Source organism: Tupaia chinensis, unplaced genomic scaffold, assembly GCF_000334495.1.
Source record: "Tupaia chinensis unplaced genomic scaffold, TupChi_1.0 Scaffold138517_1, whole genome shotgun sequence".
NCBI lineage: Eukaryota > Metazoa > Chordata > Mammalia > Scandentia > Tupaiidae > Tupaia > Tupaia belangeri.
The window spans coordinates 749,447-770,479 of NW_006198412.1; the positions used below are offsets into that span (position 1 = coordinate 749,447).

Genomic DNA, 21,033 nt, shown 5'->3' on the forward strand with positions numbered 1-21,033 from the left:
AAAAAAAAGTATATGTGCAAATGTAGCAGTGGTATAATTTTAGCCTTTTTTTTCTATCTTCAAGTGGTTCCACTTATTACTATGAACATGCATTACTTTTATGATAAAATTAAAACTAGTCAAACTGTAGATATGCTGATTTTGAAAAATACCAAATGGAGATACCAAGTGGTCAAGATGCCATAAGGGCTGATGTTCAGAAAAGGTGTGGATTGAGGGTCATCAGAGGGAGTCCCTGCAGCTGGGGCATGTGAAGTCATGGAAGTGAATGCAATTGCTAAATGGGGCACTTGTAAGGTGAATGAAATATAAAGTCCAAGACCAGCCCAGGAGGAACTTCAGCAGAGAGATGCTCAGGAGAGGAGCAAGAGCCAATGAAAAAGACAGAAATGGGGCAACCAGAAATGCCACAAGAACAAGTGTTTCTGGACTAGTAGACCCTGAGTGGTCTCGGGTTGAGATAAACCTCACTTCGATGTAAGTGGTCTTCACAGGTATCTCAGAAGTCTGTAAGAGTCAAGTCCCCTACCACCGCCACCCGTTTGCTTTCCACCACCAGAGAAAATTATTGCCAGCCAATTGTTGTTCAGCACTCCTTCACAGCTTCTTTCTAGGAAAGCTTGGGGGCAGATATAAGTACCATTAGCTCTCAGGCTTAAACACTATCAACTGGGAATGGAGGAAACCATGGCCAGCCTATGGAGAAGCCAATGCCTCTTAAAAAGACTTTGAGAACAGGATTTTCTAGCAGAGGCATCACTTAGTAACTGAATGGAGAAGATTTGCTAGAGACGCCTATGCTTTTGGTAGACAATACCCAGGATCCCTTAGCGTGGTCATTCCAATTAAAGTGTAGAAGAACATGTGTCCTTTCCAATCCCACCATCAATACCAAGGTCAGTGCGTAATCTGTCCATCCCTGAGCCACTCCTGAGGCTCCTCAGGGCCTCTACCTAACGTTACGCAGGCTGTGTACCCCATGAAGGGGCCTGAGTAAGGCCAGGCTGGGCTGAAATCTAGCGTGCTCTGCTCAGCAAGCTATCAACATTTGTGTGGGCTGCTTCTTCCTGAAAGATCTTTCTCACACAGGTTGTGGTCAGCTCACCCAGACTTGGTCCTGTAGGCTTAGATTTACCCAGAGGGGCTGCATGTTTCTATTTGCACAGTAAGGTTGAAAAAAACTAGCGTCCAGGACCTGAATTCCATTACAACAGTGAACTATACAGTCCCTGCCCTCGAGGTTAACAGGTTAGTAGAGAAAGATAACTACAAAGACCACTAGCTGCAAAGTAAACACTTTAAAGGCAATTACTGTCCTATCAGTCTGTTGTTCAAAATGCCTTTCTCAGCCCTGAATTCAGGACCTTATGTAATCTCTCCAAGATAATCTACAGTCCTCCCAGTCAGCTGCTCTGGCCACTGTCTCTGAGCACGTCTCCATTCCTGTGTCCAGCTGTTATCTCTGGTTTCTAGGACACCCCTCCCACCCGCCTCTCTTTGCAACCACCTCCAGTGTGTGCCCAGCCTTCCCTTTCATGCTTCCCTGTAGCAATTAGGGTCTGCGCCAGCTGACACTTGACCTATCAATACAAGGGTACTTGAGGAGTACTCTTACTCTGCCCACTCTATGCCTTGACCGTAACTCTCTAATATTACCTAAGGGGGAACCAATGGACTCAATAGGATCATTGCATTTTTAACACCCAGCACAGAACTTATACCAAGCAGAAGTGCAATGAGTTTGGTTCTGTAATCTGAAAATTCTTTTAAATTTTCCAATGTACTTTCCAATGTTTCTGTTAAGTGCTTGCCCTTGAACTTGTGTAGCTACCTTGAAAAGGTACTGTCTCTGACTTACAAATATTTTTGCTTCTTTTTAATTTATGTCTTTACTTCTTCTGCATGATACATCTCTATAAAGAAAACAGACACAGGAATAAATACTTTACAACCATGCTCATAATATTTTCCTACTCTTAAACATTTATATATTGAGATGGGGTCCGTTTTGCAATTATGCAGACTGATGTTGGCCAAACTGGAAAGTACATAAAAAAGAAGCATCAAGAAATTAGCTCATTTGGGCAGGTAGGTGGCGTGGTGGTTGAGAGCACTGGACTCCCACATGGCCAACTGTAGTTTGAGTCCTGGACCTGGCGGCTTGCTCGCTTACGTTCCCTCTCTCTTTCTTTCTCTCACTCTGTCCCTCTCTGGTCAAATTAAGATAAATAAATAAATTGGGACCAGCAGTTAGCGTAATGGCTATGTCGCTGGACTCCCACATAGTTGACCGCGGTTCGCATCCTGGTCCCGGCGGCTTAAAACTCACGTCAGGCACGTGTGCATGCGTGCCCAAGATCCCAAGAGGAGAATGGAGGAGAAGGGATTGCGGTGTGGCCATCCCCCTTGGTGATTTCTCTCTTTCTGTCTCTCTGTCTCTCTCTGTTTGGCGAGTGCATGCACCCTATAGCATAAACCTCTCAAAGAAAACAGAAGTAAAAATAAATGAATGAATAAATAAATAAGAATAAATAAATTTATATAAAATAATTCTAAAAAATTAGCTCATTTGTTTTGAATAGCGTTTGTAGCAATTTAGACCTTTTTCTGATATGTAAGTAGCAGATGCTATTATAGAAAATGTATAAAAACAAATTCTCAGAAAGAAGAAAAATGCCCCTAACTATGCCATCATCCAAAAATAAGTGTTGACTTATTGGTATTATTTCTTTCCTCCTTTCTCTTTGTCTTAAAATTTTCCAGAGCATCCTTTTGTTAAAATGTACACTTGTCATTGCTCAAGGCCGTAAGAGAATACATATTTTTAAAGTTTAGTTTATGTTATCCATGAGAGAGTAAGAGACAGGAAAGGAGAGACATAGAGGCAACCCCAATAGGATGTCCATGCTGTGGTCTATCCCAGCCCCACCACGAGTATGCACGTGCCTGATATGCACAGGGAGACTTGTGGATGTGATCCTGGGACCTTCTCATGTGAGCTCAGCATCACAGAGTGTTCTGTTACTGCTGCACCACTACTGACAGCCTGGTAGTAGCAGAACATTTACAAATATGGAATGCCTCTCGATGTTTCACTATAATATTACACTCAATTATTTAAGGCTAACTTGTTAGCTGTTTGGTTCGAAAGTTCAAAATGACCATTAGCATTTAAAAATTATGATAAAAATTTTAAAATTTTGATGCAAAGTTCTGTGAATTTTAATATGTGTATGGATTCATAAAAACACCACCAAATTCAGGATACGAAACTGTTCCACCATTCCCAAAACTCATGCTATCCTTTTATAGTCACACCCCTACCCCACCCTCACTTAGCAACCATGGATCTATTCTCCAGCATAGCTCACGGTTGGCAAGAATGCCAAATAAATGAAATTAAATCATATGGTGTGTAACCTTTTGAAACTGGGTTCTGTTACTCAGCATGTTTGTAGTTTCTAGGACACCCCTCCCACTTGCCTCTCTGCAGTCACCTCTCCAGCATGTGCTCGGCCTTCTCTTCCATGCTTCTCTGCAACAGTTATGGTCCAGCCTGACTGGGGATTCATCCAAGTTGTGTTTTATCAGTAGGTTGTTCCTTTCTATTGTTGAGTGTATTCTGTGGTATGGATGTACCACAGTTTGTTTATTCATGTGCCTTTGTCTTGCTTTGTTTTGAGTTACCAGAGAGCACATGCTTTCCAGAGAAAGACAAAGAGATAGAGAAAGAGAGAGAAAGCACCTCCCTAATCCACCAAAGAGCATAGTTTTATTGCAATCCTTTTCCTCCAGGCTCCATCCTGTTAGGATTTGGGCATGCACACACAGGAGCCCTGCATGGTTTTCAAGCTGCTGGGGCTAGGATTCAAACCACAGCTTTTCACATGGGATCCACTTACCTCAACCACTAGGCTACAGTGAGGTCAGCTCTACTAGCCTTTTTTAAAATTTTTTTTTTAAAAAAAGTTTAAATTTATTATTAGTATTATTATTCATACTTTCAATTGTTTTACATCATTTATATTGTAAAGAGACTTTACTAAGCATGATTTACACCTCAGTCCAGTTGAGAATACTATACACATCCTCATCAACAGATAATAAACTATATGTTTCCCACAAGTGTCTTACCCCTCAAATTTCCTTTCCTATGCTCTTCCCCTCCCAGACTCTCCACTTTGTCTCTAGTGTCCGTTACAATTTTTAATGCTTTTATGTTCTCCAGTCTTTCAGTCTCTACCATAGAGTGCAGACAGTGGGTATATGTTAAGTGGAGACATACAATGTCTCTTTCATAGCCTGGCTTGCTTCATTCAGCAACAAATCTTCCCTATTTGTCCACTTTCTATTGAATTCCAGGGCCTTGTTGTTTTTTTATGGCTGAATAGTATCCCATGGAGTATATGTGCCACAATTTTGCAATCCATTCATCTGTTTGTGGACATTTGGGTTGGTTCCATGTCTTAGCAATCGTGAATAATGCTGCAATGAATATAGTTGTGCAAGTGCTTTTCCAACTGAGCATTCTGCCTTTTGAAGAACACTGGGGTGGTGCCTAGCTATGATCCCCCACAAATCAAACTCCTATGAACATTCATGTACAAGTTTTTGTGTAAACCAAGTTTTCATTTCTCTAGGATATATACTTGGGAGTGGGATTGCTCTGGGTCACTTGGTAAGTATATATTTCATTCTATAAGAAGTGACCAGGGCTGGCTCTGTGGTACAGTAATAATACACTGTGCAAGAGAGGCCGGATCACACAGCAACCGCCATTCGAATACCTCACCTGGTCTGCCTGAAACACGCTGGGCATGCACATGAGTACCCAAGATCCAATAGGCTGAAGGGATCATGGCGTGACCAGACCCTGGGTGCTCTCCTCCTGTCCTTTGTCTCACTCTCACATGTGTGTATGTGTGCTGTATCAGGAATAAAGAAAAAATGTTTTTAAAAAATAAATTACCATATAATTTTCCAGAATGGTTGTACTGTTTTGTATGCCCATCAGAAATATATGAGAGGTTGGGAACCAGCAGTTAGTGTAATGGCTATGTCGCTGGACTCCCACGTAGTCGACCGCGGTTTGCGTCCCGGACCCGGTGGCTTAAAACTCACGCTGGGCACGTATGCGTGCGTGCCCAGGATCCCGAGAGAAGAATGGAGGAGAAGGGATTGCGGCGTGACCATCCCCCCTGGGGGGGTGATTTCTCGCTTTCTGTCTCTGTGTCTCTCTCTGTCTGTCTGGCGAGCGCACACGCCCTATAGCGAAAATCTCTCCGGAAAAAAAAAAAAAAGAAATGTATGAGAGGTTCTGTTTGTTTTGAATACTTGTCAGCACTTGGTATTACCAGTAGTTCTAGTTTTAGCCATTCAAATAAGTATGTAAGTAATGGTATCTGATTGTGTTTTAAGTTACATTTTCCCAATGGATCTTGATATTAACTGACTGCATGTGCTTCCTATTCTCCTATTTGTTTGGTATTAATAACTTGGCTGTTTAAGTCCTTCACTCACTTTTTAAGTGTATTATATTTGTTTTCTTTTAATTGAGTTTGAGTTATTTACATATTCTTGATACAAATCCTTTGTTGGAAATGTAGTTTTCAAATATATTCTCAGTCTATAACTTGTCTCTTCATTCTCATGTCAATGTCTTTGGAAAGACAGGTGTTCTGATAAAGTCCAATTTATCCATTTTTTTTCTTTTTATGTTGTCTGCTTTATGTCATTTCTAAGTTCCTGTCTCAATGTCTCAAGTAACTGGGACTACAGGGGCATGTTACACCTACAGGCTCTTTGGACAAGGTCTTTCTCTGTTGCCTTTGGTGGTCTTGACCTTGCAAACCTCTGCCTTATCCTCTCAAACAGGTGAGATTATAAGTGCACACCAGCAGATGGCATAATGGTTACGTTGCTGGACTCCCATGTGGTTGACCATGGTTCAAATTCTGAACCTGGCAACTTAAAACCCATACCAGGGGTATGTATGTGTGCTTGTCAAGATCCCGAGAGGAGAATGGAGAAGGGATTGTGGTGTGGCCATCCCCTCTGGGGGGATGATTTCTTGCTTACCCCCCATTTTAAAAATTTCTCTAAAAAAAAAACCACAGAGAGATAGAACTTTAAGTGATCACAGTTCACAGCTGCCTGTATGTAATTAAATTTATAATTTATGAAGTAATTTTATATATCTTAAAATATTTTATTTATTGAAATGTCACCTTATCATTTAATATAATCAAATAAGTATTGGGTTGTCGGAAAAGTCATGATGCATTTTTGCATAGAAAAGCATAGAAAATATGTCATGACTTTTCTGACAACCCAATATTTAGTAATATTTCTTGAGGGTCAATTATGTGTTGGGTACAGCTTCACTGAGATGCAGCATAGATGTGGTCTCTGCCTCAGATTGTTCTCTACCACAGACTTCATCATAGCATGGACAATTATCTCTGTCTGGCCTTTTAATTTGTCAGATTTGAATCACTCCAGGTATAAAGGAAATTTTTGAAAAAGGAAGTCAGTGTATCATATGGGCAGAGTAACCAATTTACATATTTAAGATTGACTGGGATCAGCCAACCTTCTTCCTTTTTAAGATGAAAGTCTTAGTCACTAAGTAAATCAACGTCATGTACTTTTGCTGGTAAACCCAGGCAAGCAATACCTTCCCAAGATTTCTCATATCGATGGTTTAGAGTTTTGAATACCTTGTGAAACTGATTTGGAAGAGTGAGCTCTTGGTCTACACAAAAGAAACTGAGCCAAAGCTGGTTTATACTTGCTTTGGTGTGAGTCATGAGAAATGAGGGTCTTTATTTCCTGAGGATGGTGGAGAGTAGGAGTTAACCTGGAACCCTCCTTACTGGCCCAGCACGGTGCCCGGGACATGCTGCTACTGACTCCCTTTTTGCTGGTTCAGTATCTGACCAGCCAGAGATCTGTATCTACAGAAAAAGTCTGTCTTCACCAATCTGTCAGATAGGAGCTGTTAAGGAGCCTGTATTTGTGGGACTGCCCTAGATTTTGGGACCTTTGCCCAGAAGGAACTATGTCCTAACAAGCTGGGTGATGCTCACACGGCACCTTGTTTCCTGGTTATAGCTTTCTGATAAAACCAGACGTAGTAAGTTGTCCCGATCTTGTGCTTTTTCTTTCCCAGACTCCTCAGTAGGCCCTGTTCATTATTTTTCCTGCTCACATCTGGCAAGTGTCATTAGCTCTTAGGGCAAGAGACAATTCCCCGATAACATTTTCATCAGGTGCAGTACTAGGTCATCTCCATACGGCAACCACAGGGACAGAAAGGATGACCTTCTGGGTCACCGATGCCAGGAGTCTGGGGTGACCTTTAGGACACTCGGATAGGCCCCACGAGAGCAAAGGGACTCCCGAGTTAATGATTGCAGTGAAAGCAGAAGGAAGGACAGAAACAAAAGCACGTGGGAGAAACTGGCCACTTCATTGAAGTTGAGGACGCAGTGGAGAGAGAGTTCTGAATTGCAAGTTCAGAGGGAGAGGCTTTTGATCTGTCTACGAAAAAGTGATAGATTGGCATGACTAAGCAGTAATAAGAGAGGCCAAGGGATTCGATTTTGAAATATGTGGAAGCATTTGATAGCAAAATAAGGAGCGCTAGAATTCCACATGGAAACAAATGGAAACTTCAAACCGTTGTGAGGGGCGTATTAAAGAGTCTTTGGAGAGGGTGTATCATAGCTTACCAGTATTTACATCAGGCTGTGGGTCTGTACATGACACCTGTGGAAGCTGGACGGAAAGCTGAGGCTAAAGAGGTGGGTGGAGCCCAGAGCAGCCGAGGAGCTCTGACGTGGCTTTCACGTGGGCAGAGAACAGAAGAATATGCAAATGCTTCAGAGAGCACAGGGCCTGACCTGCTGGAGGCCACACTCAGTCAGGTTTAAAAGATACTTGCCTTTTCCAAAGGGAGTGGAGCTTGCAGAAGTGCTGTCATTTCTTTACATCATCTGATAGCCCACTGTTTTCCAGCTTCGGGGAGATTAAGTCATTGTGATTTTTTTTTTTTTTCTGGGTAGTAAAACTAGCACCAGCCAGTCAGACTGGGAATTTACTGCCTGAGCTGTTTTCCAACATGAGTTTTGCTGGCAAAACCAAACGTGAGTGTTTCCTTGACTCTTGAGGGCCTGTTTACACTGATTTTTGTTTTTACTGCCAGCTTTCAAGTGGGAAGAGGGAAATTACATTTAAAGGTCAGCGGGTAAGCAGACCATTGCTGTGTGCGTGTGCCTGTCCATGCTCACACATGCCTGTCTGCATGTGCCTGTGTGATGCCTGTGTGTGCCTGTGTGTATACATACATGTGCTTGTGTGTATGTACATGTGCGCATGTATGTGCATGCTTTTCCAAATACCAGTGGTCGTGCCCTGGTCTGATGGGAAAGACTGATCCCTTGTTTGTAGACATAACCACGGGTACTAGGCTGGTTGTTTGGCAGCTTCCTGTTTATTGTAAAGAAGGTAAATCAATCTGCGGGATTTTCTGGATTGGAGGGCAGGCAATGTTTACTGTCAACAGGAGAAGAACAAGGAGATATAAGATACTGAGCTCCAAGCTGCATCTTGTATCAAAACGGCATCAACAGGTGGGGAGAAAGAAAATACAGGGCACTTCTGAATGGAGCTTTTCAATATCTGGGTGGGATTTACAACTTAGAGAATTGCTACACACGAATAAAATTAAGTTGACCTCGATTTTCAATTTCATCAATTCTCCTTTTTAATTTTATTTTTTTAATTTCTCACATGATGGCAGTTGGGTTTTCACAATAGGAAATAGAACGTGAGTGAGAGATCGGAAGGCAAGTCGGCGGTCCACGTACGCGTTTCTGGAGAACTTGAGCACCCCGAGACTGACGCTACTGGGAGAGCTCTCTGCACGTGTTGTCTTCTGCTGAGGAGAACACAAAAAGCTGCTGCTCTTCTCAGGACGGACCAAGAAGCCATGAAGGAAACTGTGGGAAACTTAGACAATTACCTGCTGAGTAAGGTAAGGGCAGGTGCCTCTCTCCCACGCACCCACCTCACCCTTCCCCTCGCTCCCACCACAGACTTCTGTCCAGAATGGATTTCAAGCTACTTCTAAAGATATCTAAAACGCTTCTTAGGAACCAAAGACTGTCACCCATAAGTGCTTAGGGACTTAACATCTGTCAGTCCTGGCTTTGCGGTCGTACTGCCCAGAGGCGTGTGGGGTGCAGTGAGGAGAACAGTTAGAACCTGGGCTGGAGCGCCAGCTGTCACGATGCTGGTGTGGTTGTGAGCACGTCAGCCAGCCTGCCTGGACTTCCGCTTCCTCCTCTGTAACATGGGTGTCTTGGGGGGGTCGTTGAAAAAGAGCAAATGAAATGAAGACAAGTCTTTCTGAAATCCGTGAAACTATTAGGTTTCTTCAAAGAAAACATCATATTTTTAGAACACATCACTTAAGAACTAATTTAATTTCTTCTATAGAGAATTACAGGCTCTTGGAATGTAAGAACTTGATGAGATCTTAAGTATAATCTATTGGGTGGTCAGGAAAGTCATGATGCATTTTTGCATAGAAAAAACATGGAAAAATACATCATGACTTTTCCAACAAGCCGATAATTTAAGCCTCTCTGTTTACAGATGAAGCTACTGAGGAGCATATTCATGTTAAAATGAAAACCTCTAGGGGCCGGCAGGTGGCGTGGAGGCTGGAGCAGTGGGATCACACGTGTCTGACTGCATGGTTAGAGTCTTAGACCTAGTGGCTTGAGGATCACACCGGGCGCATGTGCGCACATGCCCAAATCCCGAGCAGAGAATGGGGGAGTGGGGGTTGCAGTATGGCTGTCTCTTCTGTGGGATGATTTCTCATCTTCCCTCCCTCTTTTGCTCTCTCTGGTGAATGCATGTGCCCTTTAGCAGACTGAAAAAGAAAAAAGAAAAGAAAAGCTAAAACATTTAAATTGAGTAAGTGTAAGTAGCAGGGACTAGTCTATTACTTTCAAGTCTTTGTAAGTAAACCCAGCAGAGATCATTATCTTAGTGATAAGCTCAGTTACTTCTTAGGCAAAATCATTAAGAGAGATAAATATGAAAACCTGATAATGATAAAAGTCATAGTAAACCTAGTGCTTTTCCATGATTCCTCATTTGAGGAGCTCCAAAGAGAAGGGGTGTTGCCTGCCATCTTCCCACAAATCCTGTATTTTTGAAAAGAAAAGTCTCCAAAATTTTTAGCCTAGCATTCAAGTAACTTTCTCTGTGCTCTCTTTCTAGCTTCTGCTCCACCTGCTTTTCCACTAGCAGAAATTCTTTTATTTTCCTCTCCATTTTCTTCCTGGGATTTTAGGCATGCATTTACACACATCCAGCATGATTTTCAAGGCACTGGGTCCAGGACTTGAACTGTAGTTGGCCACATGGGAGTCCGCACCTTAACCACTATGCCACCTATTGACCCCATCATTTTCCCAATTTTTTACAAACATTTTTTAACAGTGAGATTTTGCATACAAATTTAGATCTCTGTCTTCTGTGAGGGGAAAGCATAAGCTATCTGACAGTCATCGTTTTCAGTTTCTTGCCTGGAAACAATGGCCTGGAACCGAGGGTCTGTCAAAGCACGTAGTGGCCAGTTCTCAGGAGGCTGCAACACCAGGACCTGTCCTCCAACTCCTCACTGCCTCCTTTCATGTATGTACTCAGCTGGCCTCCTATGAGCACCTTTTATAATTATTACTGATGCTAATTATTTGAGAATCAATTATATATTGGCACCTGGCATCTTTTCTATTATTATCTTGGCTGGTGACTTAAATATGTTATAGTTTCATTCTTTATAAGTGTCTTAGATATCTTTCCTTCCTTTGATATTCACAGAGTATCTTGCACATATGTGGTAAGAAATATCTTCAGGGTTCAGGCCAGACAAGACAAGAGCAGCGAAGAAGGTGCTGGCAGGTTGAGGCCGGACAGTATCTCATTTAACCCAGTCAACCTCACGCCACATGCACATCGCCTCCATTTTGACAGAGCAAGAAACAGAAGCTGGTGGGGATTAAATAACTTGTTTAAAATCACATATGTAGGTAGGGAAGATGTGAGGTTTCAGCCTAATCGTTTTTATTCCAAAGGCCTATTTCCTCCGCTAACCCCCTCTCCATGCATCTCTGCAAACATACACTGAGTCCCTGCTTTGTGCAAAATACCGTACTGTGTTGAGGGCAAGTCCTGAGACATGGCCTGCTAATAAGAGAGTCTGTGTTTTTCTCAAGGCTGATCCTATCTTGTCTTCAGATTTTGCATCCAGGTAAGAGGAATTTCCACGTGCAGACAGGCAAACGCTTAATACAGTACAGGGCAGCCCACAAGTGCTGCCAGAGAGATTTCTGCAGAGTGCTGGAGAACGGGGAAGCACTGGTGCTGATGGGAAAGGTGTCCACAGGAAGAGGGGAGGAGGGGAAGGCTGGAGGGGCTAATAAGCGAAGTACAGGAAAGGTCTGGGCTAAGGGAACTCCTTTCAAACATCTGAGGTCTGTTTTGTTCCCAGTTACTTTTTCTTTCGGGGAGGCAGACAGTACAGTGGTTAGTAATGTGAGTTTCGGAATGACACTGCCTAGGTGTGACTCCCTATACCATGACTTACTAATTCTGGGAACCTGAACAAATTCCTTAAATTTTCTAAACTTTAGTTTCCTCATCTGTAAAGTGAGGAGTGACCATGGATCACCATGAAGGATTGTAGGGAGGCTCTAATAAATCTACACTTATAAAATGCCCTGCACACAAGGATTCAATAATCTTTTTGTGATTGTCAGAAGGCATGTGTGCTCACAAGAGAGAGGCCGAGAGAGAGAAAGCACTCCTAGGGGGCATGGTCATGCCACAACCCCTTCTCTGTTTCTCCATCCTGCCGGGGTTTGGGGCACGTATGCTCATAGGCCCACGTATTCTTCAAGCCGCCAGGGCTGGGGTTTGAACCACATAGTTGGCCATGAGGAATTGGGCTCCCTTAACCACTAGGCTACAGGGCTGGTCTGGTAATCGTAGCTCCAGTGATGCTGCTGCTACAGCTCTGGCTACATTTGGGAACTGCAAAGCTCCTGTGTCATGCAGGCATGTCGTTCGTAAAGAGCTAGTCTGAAAAGACAGGGAACCGGGGCTGGAAAGCCTACTGTCCCGCCTGTACTTCTCACTGACCGCGACTTCATCCCCTTACACTACTAACCCCCAGAAGACAGAGAGGATGCCTTTTTCGTTTTGTTTGGTTTTGTTTTTTAAACTAATTACTAGATTGAATGCAATTCCAGAATAGTGGTCTGTCTTTCCCTGTAGGTGACTGAGCCTCTCACGAGAACTATGCCCTGAGCAGTGCTCAGCTCTGAAGTCTTCCCCTCCGCTCCTCTGGCTCATGGTCACCATTCAAACTCAACTCAGAGTCCACTTTCTCCAGGATTCCCTTGATGCCCGAGCACAAAACATTTTTGGCCTCCTATGAGCACCTTTTATAATTATTACTGATGCTAATTATTTGAGAATCAATTATATATTGGCACCTGGCATCTTTTCTATTATTATCTTGGCTGGTGACTTAAATATGTTATAGTTTCATTCTTTATAAGTGTCTTAGATATCTTTCCTTCCTTTGATATTCACAGAGTATCTTGCACATATGTGGTCAGAAATATCTTCAGGGTTCAGGCCAGACAAGACAAGAGCAGCGAAGAAGGTGCTGGCAGGTTGAGGCCGGACAGTATCTCATTTAACCCAGTCAACCTCACGCCACATGCACATCGCCTCCATTTTGACAGAGCAAGAAACAGAAGCTGGTGGGGATTAAATAACTTGTTTAAAATCACATATGTAGGTAGGGAAGATGTGAGGTTTCAGCCTAATCGTTTTTATTCCAAAGGCCTATTTCCTCCGCTAACCCCCTCTCCATGCATCTCTGCAAACATACACTGAGTCCCTGCTTTGTGCAAAATACCGTACTGTGTTGAGGGCAAGTCCTGAGACATGGCCTGCTAATAAGAGAGTCTGTGTTTTTCTCAAGGCTGATCCTATCTTGTCTTCAGATTTTGCATCCAGGTAAGAGGAATTTCCACGTGCAGACAGGCAAACGCTTAATACAGTACAGGGCAGCCCACAAGTGCTGCCAGAGAGATTTCTGCAGAGTGCTGGAGAACGGGGAAGCACTGGTGCTGATGGGAAAGGTGTCCACAGGAAGAGGGGAGGAGGGGAAGGCTGGAGGGGCTAATAAGCGAAGTACAGGAAAGGTCTGGGCTAAGGGAACTCCTTTCAAACATCTGAGGTCTGTTTTGTTCCCAGTTACTTTTTCTTTCGGGGAGGCAGACAGTACAGTGGTTAGTAATGTGAGTTTCGGAATGACACTGCCTAGGTGTGACTCCCTATACCATGACTTACTAATTCTGGGAACCTGAACAAATTCCTTAAATTTTCTAAACTTTAGTTTCCTCATCTGTAAAGTGAGGAGTGACCATGGATCACCATGAAGGATTGTAGGGAGGCTCTAATAAATCTACACTTATAAAATGCCCTGCACACAAGGATTCAATAATCTTTTTGTGATTGTCAGAAGGCATGTGTGCTCACAAGAGAGAGGCCGAGAGAGAGAAAGCACTCCTAGGGGGCATGGTCATGCCACAACCCCTTCTCTGTTTCTCCATCCTGCCGGGGTTTGGGGCACGTATGCTCATAGGCCCACGTATTCTTCAAGCCGCCAGGGCTGGGGTTTGAACCACATAGTTGGCCATGAGGAATTGGGCTCCCTTAACCACTAGGCTACAGGGCTGGTCTGGTAATCGTAGCTCCAGTGATGCTGCTGCTACAGCTCTGGCTACATTTGGGAACTGCAAAGCTCCTGTGTCATGCAGGCATGTCGTTCGTAAAGAGCTAGTCTGAAAAGACAGGGAACCGGGGCTGGAAAGCCTACTGTCCCGCCTGTACTTCTCACTGACCGCGACTTCATCCCCTTACACTACTAACCCCCAGAAGACAGAGAGGATGCCTTTTTCGTTTTGTTTGGTTTTGTTTTTTAAACTAATTACTAGATTGAATGCAATTCCAGAATAGTGGTCTGACTTCCTATTTTCTGAAAGGAAGTTCTTAGCCTTTTCCCCCAGTGACACTCCTCAGGGATGAGATCCACCCAGGCCAGGAGGCCATGGGTGTGACCCAGACTGTGTGACATTCCCTGCATGCTCCTTAGCACCACCCCCTTTTCTCTCTCCAGGAAGCATGTTGGAATGCAAGTGAGTCAGGGTGACGCTATTAGAGGGGGTAACCTTGGATTTCAACAATTTATATTTGAAACAGTAAATAATTCACAAACTGGAGCTATTAATAGTAGTGAAAGACTTATGGGACAACAAGCAGCCAGGCGCTGAGGTTTGGGGGTGGGCAGGCAGGATGGGATGTGTACATTGGAGGCGGGAAGCATTGCTGCGTGCATGGAGAGGCAGAGACCCGGGCAAAATGGAGGCACCTTCCGAGGGCGTTTTGTGTCCCCTGTACCTAGCGAGCAGGTCTGAATTGGCGTGTTGAGGCATCACATTTCTGGGGCCAGGGCAGTAGAAGGGTGGGACTAGATCTAATCACACCCAGCACTGCAAGCCTGATTAATTCTGGACAATTCACTTCTGCTTTTGCTTTGTCACATTTACAAGTGCAGTCTTTTGAAAAGAAAAATTCACCCTTGTTCATTGATTTAATCACCAAGGACAGGAGTGAAACTTGAACAAACACTTGAAGTCAAGTTTAGATGTGTCCACCCAAGCACGTCGATCCCGGTCTTGTTGCCATCTTCTTAAATGTTCTTATTTACCCTCCTTGTTGTTTCAAAGTTGTGTCATGAAATGCATTTGGTGGCAGGGCTCCACTGGTACTTTGTCTAGCTCGCTTCCTGGCATTTGAGAGGCAGTAAAGGGGTTCTGTGATTGGGCTGGCGATGGGTCTCTGCTTGTGGTAGGTACGTCCTTCTTTTATTATTTTTTAAACCAAGGTCAGTTTCTGTGAAACTTGCCTCAGGCCCCAGTCTCTGGTTTTCTACACCCTGAAATGAAATCTTCTAGCTCTATTTCTCTAGGCTGTGGTCAAGGTAAGCAGAAGAAAATGATCTGGAGGTTCTGGGCAAGGGTGTACACCATGGGAGTGTAAGAGGTTCTTGGGACTGAGCCTGGGAACCCCCAGGACAAACTGCTTCTGAGCAGAGGGGAGAGCATTCAGTCCAGGGAAGCACCTGCTACAGGCGGCGTAGCAGAGAGGTGGGGAGGCCTGCAGCCGCTGCTCAGGCACTGTGGGAACAGGCTTGCTCAAGGCAGGCTCCCTCCCCACAGCCCTGGTCCAAGCCTGACGTCGCTGTCCAGCTCCTACTGCATCAGCCTAGCATGCTGTGGGGTATCGGACACCCAGTGAGGCCCAAATGGATGAAAATGTCGTGCTTGTTATTTTGTGAGCCTTGACTCCAAATCGAGGGCATGTCTAGGTTTAGGAAGGGGCTAAAAGGTAGGAGCTCCGGGTGCTTCCACATGTGAGTGTGTGGCAGCATGTAATGGAAAGAGGGGTTGGGGGACCTAGTTCTATGTCTAAATGCCAGTGTGGCATTAAGAGAGCTATCTTGTCCCTCTGGCCCTCTATAAAATGACACCAGACAAGATGATTTCTGATTTTTCTTCTAGTTCTAAGATCCTAAGAGTCTAAATGATGTAGAAAATCCTTAGAAATGATCTAAGAAAATCTAAACTACAATTCATGATCCTGGGTCCTGAAAAGCATTCTCTTAGCCTGATTCTTACCTTCATCCTTCTTCAACTCTAACCCAGTGAACTCTATTTATTTTTTTAACAGAGGTTTTTGCTATAGGGTGCATGTGCTCACCAGAAAGACAGAGAGACAGAAACCGCCCCTTGGGAGATGACCTTGTCTCTATCCCTTCTCCTCCATTCTCCTCTCAGGATTTTGGGCACACACACACGTGCCTGAAGTGAGTTTAAGACTGCCCGGTGTGGAACTCGAATTGAGGTTGAGTACATGGGCGTCCAGCGATGTAACCATTATGCCATCTACTGATCCCACAGTGAACTCTTTTTTTTTTTTTTGGAGAGGTTTTTGCTATAGGGTGCATGTGCTCACCAGAGAGACAGAAAGCTAGAAGTCACCCCCCAGGGGGGATGGCCACGCCGCAATCCCTTCTCCTCCATTCTCCTCTCAAGATCTTGGATACACATGCACACATGCCCAGCTTGAGTTTAAACTACCAGGTCCGGGACTTGAACTGCAGTTGAACTATATAGGACATAGCCATTATGCCAACTGCTGCTCCCCCGCAGTGAACTCTAATCTTACATTACATCCCGACGCCTGCCTTTGGAGGGCTGGGAGAGGTTGAGCGCACTAGTCTCCCATAGCTTCATGGCCTCAACCACAGCTGAGACTTGGGACTGCCTGGCCATCTGTAGTGTGCCTTCTTTGTAGAAGCTATTTTGAAACGCTGTCACCTGAAGTTCCCTACCTTCTACCGCCCCACCTCACCCTCGTGACATTGCCTGTGTCCTACTCTACAGAGAAAACAGACACCAGGCAGGAAAGCTCTCTGATTCCCACCATTCCCCACCCTCTTCTCTGTATCTGCTCCATCTTGCTGTGCTTCCTTCTGACACGCCAGGTGAATTACCTGCCCAGCTTTCTGGTTTGTAAGACTCCTCGCAGCTGGGAAATCCTTACACAATGGTTTCACTCTGCTGCCTCTTCCTTTTCCAGACTCCTTCCTTCTTTTTCCTTCCTTTCCTTCTTCTTCATTTTTTCCTTAAAGGCCAAATGCTATGTAAAGTCTTATTTATTTTCTTAATTTGCTAGAGGGTTTATGTGCTCTCTGGAGAGAGACAGAGAGTGAGAAAGAGAGAGAGAAAGTGAGAAAGCACTACTCCCCACCATGGGACATAGTCACGCACACAGCAATCCCTTCTCCTCCCTTCTTTTAGGATTTTTTTGGCACACATGTACGTGTACCTGGTGTGTTTCTCAAACTGCTAGGTCTGGGATTTGAACTAGGCAGTTGGCCATTTGGGATCCAGTTGCCTTAGCCACCATGCCATGGGCTGACTCCCTCTTTTTTTTTTTTTTTAACTGTTTATTTATTGAGGAAGTGAGACAGGAACAGTGGGGCTGTAGGGTAGTAGGGCTGTTGCACTGGTGGGAAGAGAATTTACTAGAGACAGAAACGTGAGCATGAGCAGAAACTCAGTAGTATTAGTAGAGCTCAGAGCACAGGTGAGAGCACCCAGAGAGATTGGACAAGATACGCCAGGCACGACCTGAACAGGTGTGTGTCTTTTTGTGGGGAGGGTTTCCTTTTGGTGGTCTCAATCACACGGGTAGGGTAAGGACAGACTCTGCAAGCTCCGGGCCAGAGGAGGTGGTCATTTCTCAGGAACGCAGAGCGTCTGTCAGCCTCAGGCGATTGCCGGAAGTGGTGCCAAACCATTTGGGATCCAGTTGCCTTAGCCACCATGCCATGGGTTGATCCCCTCTTTTTTTTTTTTTTAACTGTTTATTTATTGAGGAAGTGAGACAGGAACAGTGGGGCTGTAGGGTAGTAGGGCTGTTGCACTGGTGGGAAGAGAATTTACTAGAGACAGAAACGTGAGCATGAGCAGAAACTCAGTAGTATTAGTAGAGCTCAGAGCACAGGTGAGAGCACCCAGAGAGATTGGACAAGATACGCCAGGCACGACCTGAACAGGTGTGTGTCTTTTTGTGGGGAGGGTTTCCTTTTGGTGGTCTCAATCACACGGGTAGGGTAAGGACAGACTCTGCAAGCTCCGGGCCAGAGGAGGTGGTCATTTCTCAGGAACGCAGAGCGTCTGTCAGCCTCAGGCGATTGCCGGAAGTGGTGCCAAAGGGGCATCCCAGAATATCTCTTTCCTGTTGTAAAACATGCCCCATAGCAAAAACCTCTCTCCCCCCCACCCCCACCCCCCCAAAAAAGCTTATCTTGAGGTGGAGGGTTGTGAGGAGTCTTTATCTTGGGCCCTTACACTGAGAAAGTTGACTTATTTCCTTAGATAAGGCTCATCTTAGGCCCTCTTTATGAGCCCTTTCTTGTCCATTTTCTTGTGAATTCTTTACAACAGGGACCCCTGACAAGATGGAGCAGATACAGAGAAGAGAGTGGGGAATGGTGGGACACCTGGCTGGGCTTTCCTGCAGTGAACCTCCCCCTAGCTCTCAGGCTGGCCAGGCTTGGAGGCAGGCTGGTATGTTCAGGCTGACCTGGGACCAAACCCAGGCCTCCCTCTATGGCTCCAGCATCATGTAGCAGTGCCCCGTTGCCTGTGTCACCACAGCAGAACCTCCACCGGCTCTCCTCTCAGCATTTACACATGTTCAAGCCTGTGTGTCATTTTGACAGATGTTGGTATCCTGTTGTGTTTTTGCCATAGTCAAACTTCTTAAAGGAGTCATTTACCTCTCTCTTTATTGGCTCATCTTCCGTTTCCTCTTACTCCACCGCTTAGTGTCCACCTGAGCACGTCAATCCGTGTCTCGTTGCCGAACTCTACACACCGTTTTCAAACTTTATCTCACTTAGCCACTTACTGTTGGCTTCATTTTAGAAATTCTTCTTCCTTTATCTTCAAGACCTTTCACTGTTTATTTTCTGACCTGACCACCCTCTTCTAAGGCAATCTCTGCTCCAGCAATATCATAGGAATTACCTCATTTCCCCTCTTGTGCTCCTCTCGCCTGACTAGATACCAGCAATTTTCTCCTTCTGGAACAACCATATGCCCTCTTCTGCCTAGCTAACTCCTTGAATTCTGTCTAGACATAGCTCTAGTAGACTGTGCCTCCAGGGAGCGTGTACAGCCGTAACTGACTTGATTGGTGGGAGGTCCAACTTCCATGTCGGTGACTGGACCAGTTGATGACTTGGCAGGAAAACACAGGCAATCTCTTTGAGTTGGCTTTTTTTTTTTTTCCTGACTGTTTTAACCAGTTTAGAGGTGTCTTAAAACTACTCTAGAATATATAGAAACAGCCATTATACCAAATGCAGAAGAAATATTCAGATTCATGGGTGGGCGATGGTTTCAGGTATATCAACGATTGCTCAAAAGCAGTTGCTGGCTGGAGGAGACTCTGAAGGAGGTCCTGGCTGTGGTGACACTAGCCCAGCCTGCAGGTCCCTCCTGAGCGATGCAGACTCTTCCTAATTCCTATTTCATTTGCATTATTCTCTCTCCTGGAGTTTCCTGAGACTTTCTTTGTGTTTCCCACAAACTCCTATTTCCCCACACTTTAAGTGTCTTATTGGTGGTCCGTGTTCTCTGGAGAGTTTCTAGTTCTCAGTGGTTTTCTGTGCAGAGTCAGAAGAAACATAATGCATACCTTTACTGAAGGGTCTCCTAGCAAAAGGAGGGGGAGGCCACAGAGGCAATCAGTGGCGTAAGTGGGAAGCAGTCTGCTGGGTGTTTTCACACGTTGAACTTTAACATTCTCCAGCCCGGGTGCAGACATTATTGTGCTGATCTGTAGTCTCACCAGGGTTTACTCAAACCTTTGTGATAATCTTCCCACGGTCCTTTCCAGATCCATCTCTTCCCATGGTCTCCTTGCAGGCTCTGGGCCTTGCCAAGCATGTCCCTGCTGTAGGAACCTTGACACCGGCTTTACCTCACTGCCTTCCCGACTCCCTCCCATGTCACCTGTTTAGGAGAGCCTTCCCTGGCACTCTGCCTAAACAGTCACCTCCTTTTATTCTCTGGTCTCTTATCCAGAGATAAGTTTATTTTTCTTCATGCCACTTACTTACTGTACCTGCTATTTTACACTTTACACACACACACACACACATTTATACATTTGTATGTACATTATTTTTTAAAGTTTTTATTTTTAAGATTTTATTCATTTTTAATTTTTACACTTAATCACTGCATGTTATTATAGCATACCAAATAAATTTTCTATTATGAATCCACTGCCTATCAGTCCAGTCAAAGACATTACTGTGTATAGTATAATCAACAGATTTCTTTCCATTTTTGGTCCCTTAAATGTTTTGCTTCCTTCTTTTTCCCCTTGTGTATTCTGTATTTGCAACCAGAGGACAAGTGTCTCTATCTTGATCGCTGTTACCTTAATCACTGTTGTTTCCCCAGTGCCTGGACTGGCACCTGCCCCGTTGTAGGTTCTCAATAAATACTGAATGCATCTATTCCAAAAGAGAACACTGAGCTACCAACTGGTGTCATCTCGGTGGGAGTCAGACCCAGACCCAAGTTCATCTCCCCTGGGGCCTTTGAAGGGCTGGATTTTTGAGCTGAGCTGCTCCTGTCACCCATCACTGTCCCTCTGTCTCAGCACTTCCTGGTGCTAAGGTCTTGGGACCCACACAGGAAATAACTGCCTTTGTTAATCCCTTCACGCCCAGGTGGACTTGAGGCGCCAGCAGGTTTCCCAGACTGTGGAGGAGGTGCAGAGAGTCATCCACCGTTTAACCACAGAAATCAGCAACCAGGACATTAGATTTCAAGCTGTGCCTTACTCTGAGACATACAACGAGCACATTAAGGTAACAACGTTAGACTTGTCCCCAAGGGCCCAGCTACAGGGCCAGGGCGCGTGGATGGGTACGATTGGTATAGGACAGGGCTTGCCGCACGGGGACTGCTGCAGCCTCTGTTGGTATGTACCTCACAATGGGCACTACAGTCAGAACTCACACCTAGGCTTTTGGTTCCAATCATATCCTACGTTACCTTTTTTTTTTTTTGTAAGAGAGATTTTTTGCTATTCGGCACATGTGTTTGCCAGAGACACAGAGAGAAACAGACAGCAAGAAATCACCCCCCACGGGAATGGCCATGCCACAATCCCTTCTCCTGCATTCTCCTCTTGAGACTTTGGGCATGTGAGACTACGTGGAAGTCCAGTGTTGTAACCATTATGCCATCTGCTGGTCCTTCCATAATTTAAACTCAGATAAGCACT

General features: G+C 44.8%; 1 protein-coding gene across 1 annotated transcript in view; it reads left to right on the plus strand.

Moving 5' to 3' along the window:
* Positions 1–8,811: 8,811 nt before the first annotated feature.
* Positions 8,812–21,033, plus strand: part of MAB21L3 (mab-21 like 3) — a 30,572-nt gene continuing 18,350 nt past the window's right edge. Inside the window, exons 1-2 of the mRNA XM_027765510.1 lie at positions 8,812–9,037; positions 20,474–20,614. Coding sequence (XP_027621311.1) covers positions 8,993–9,037; positions 20,474–20,614 — 186 coding nt within the window. The 5' untranslated portion in view covers positions 8,812–8,992. The remainder of the gene's footprint in view (positions 9,038–20,473; positions 20,615–21,033) is intronic.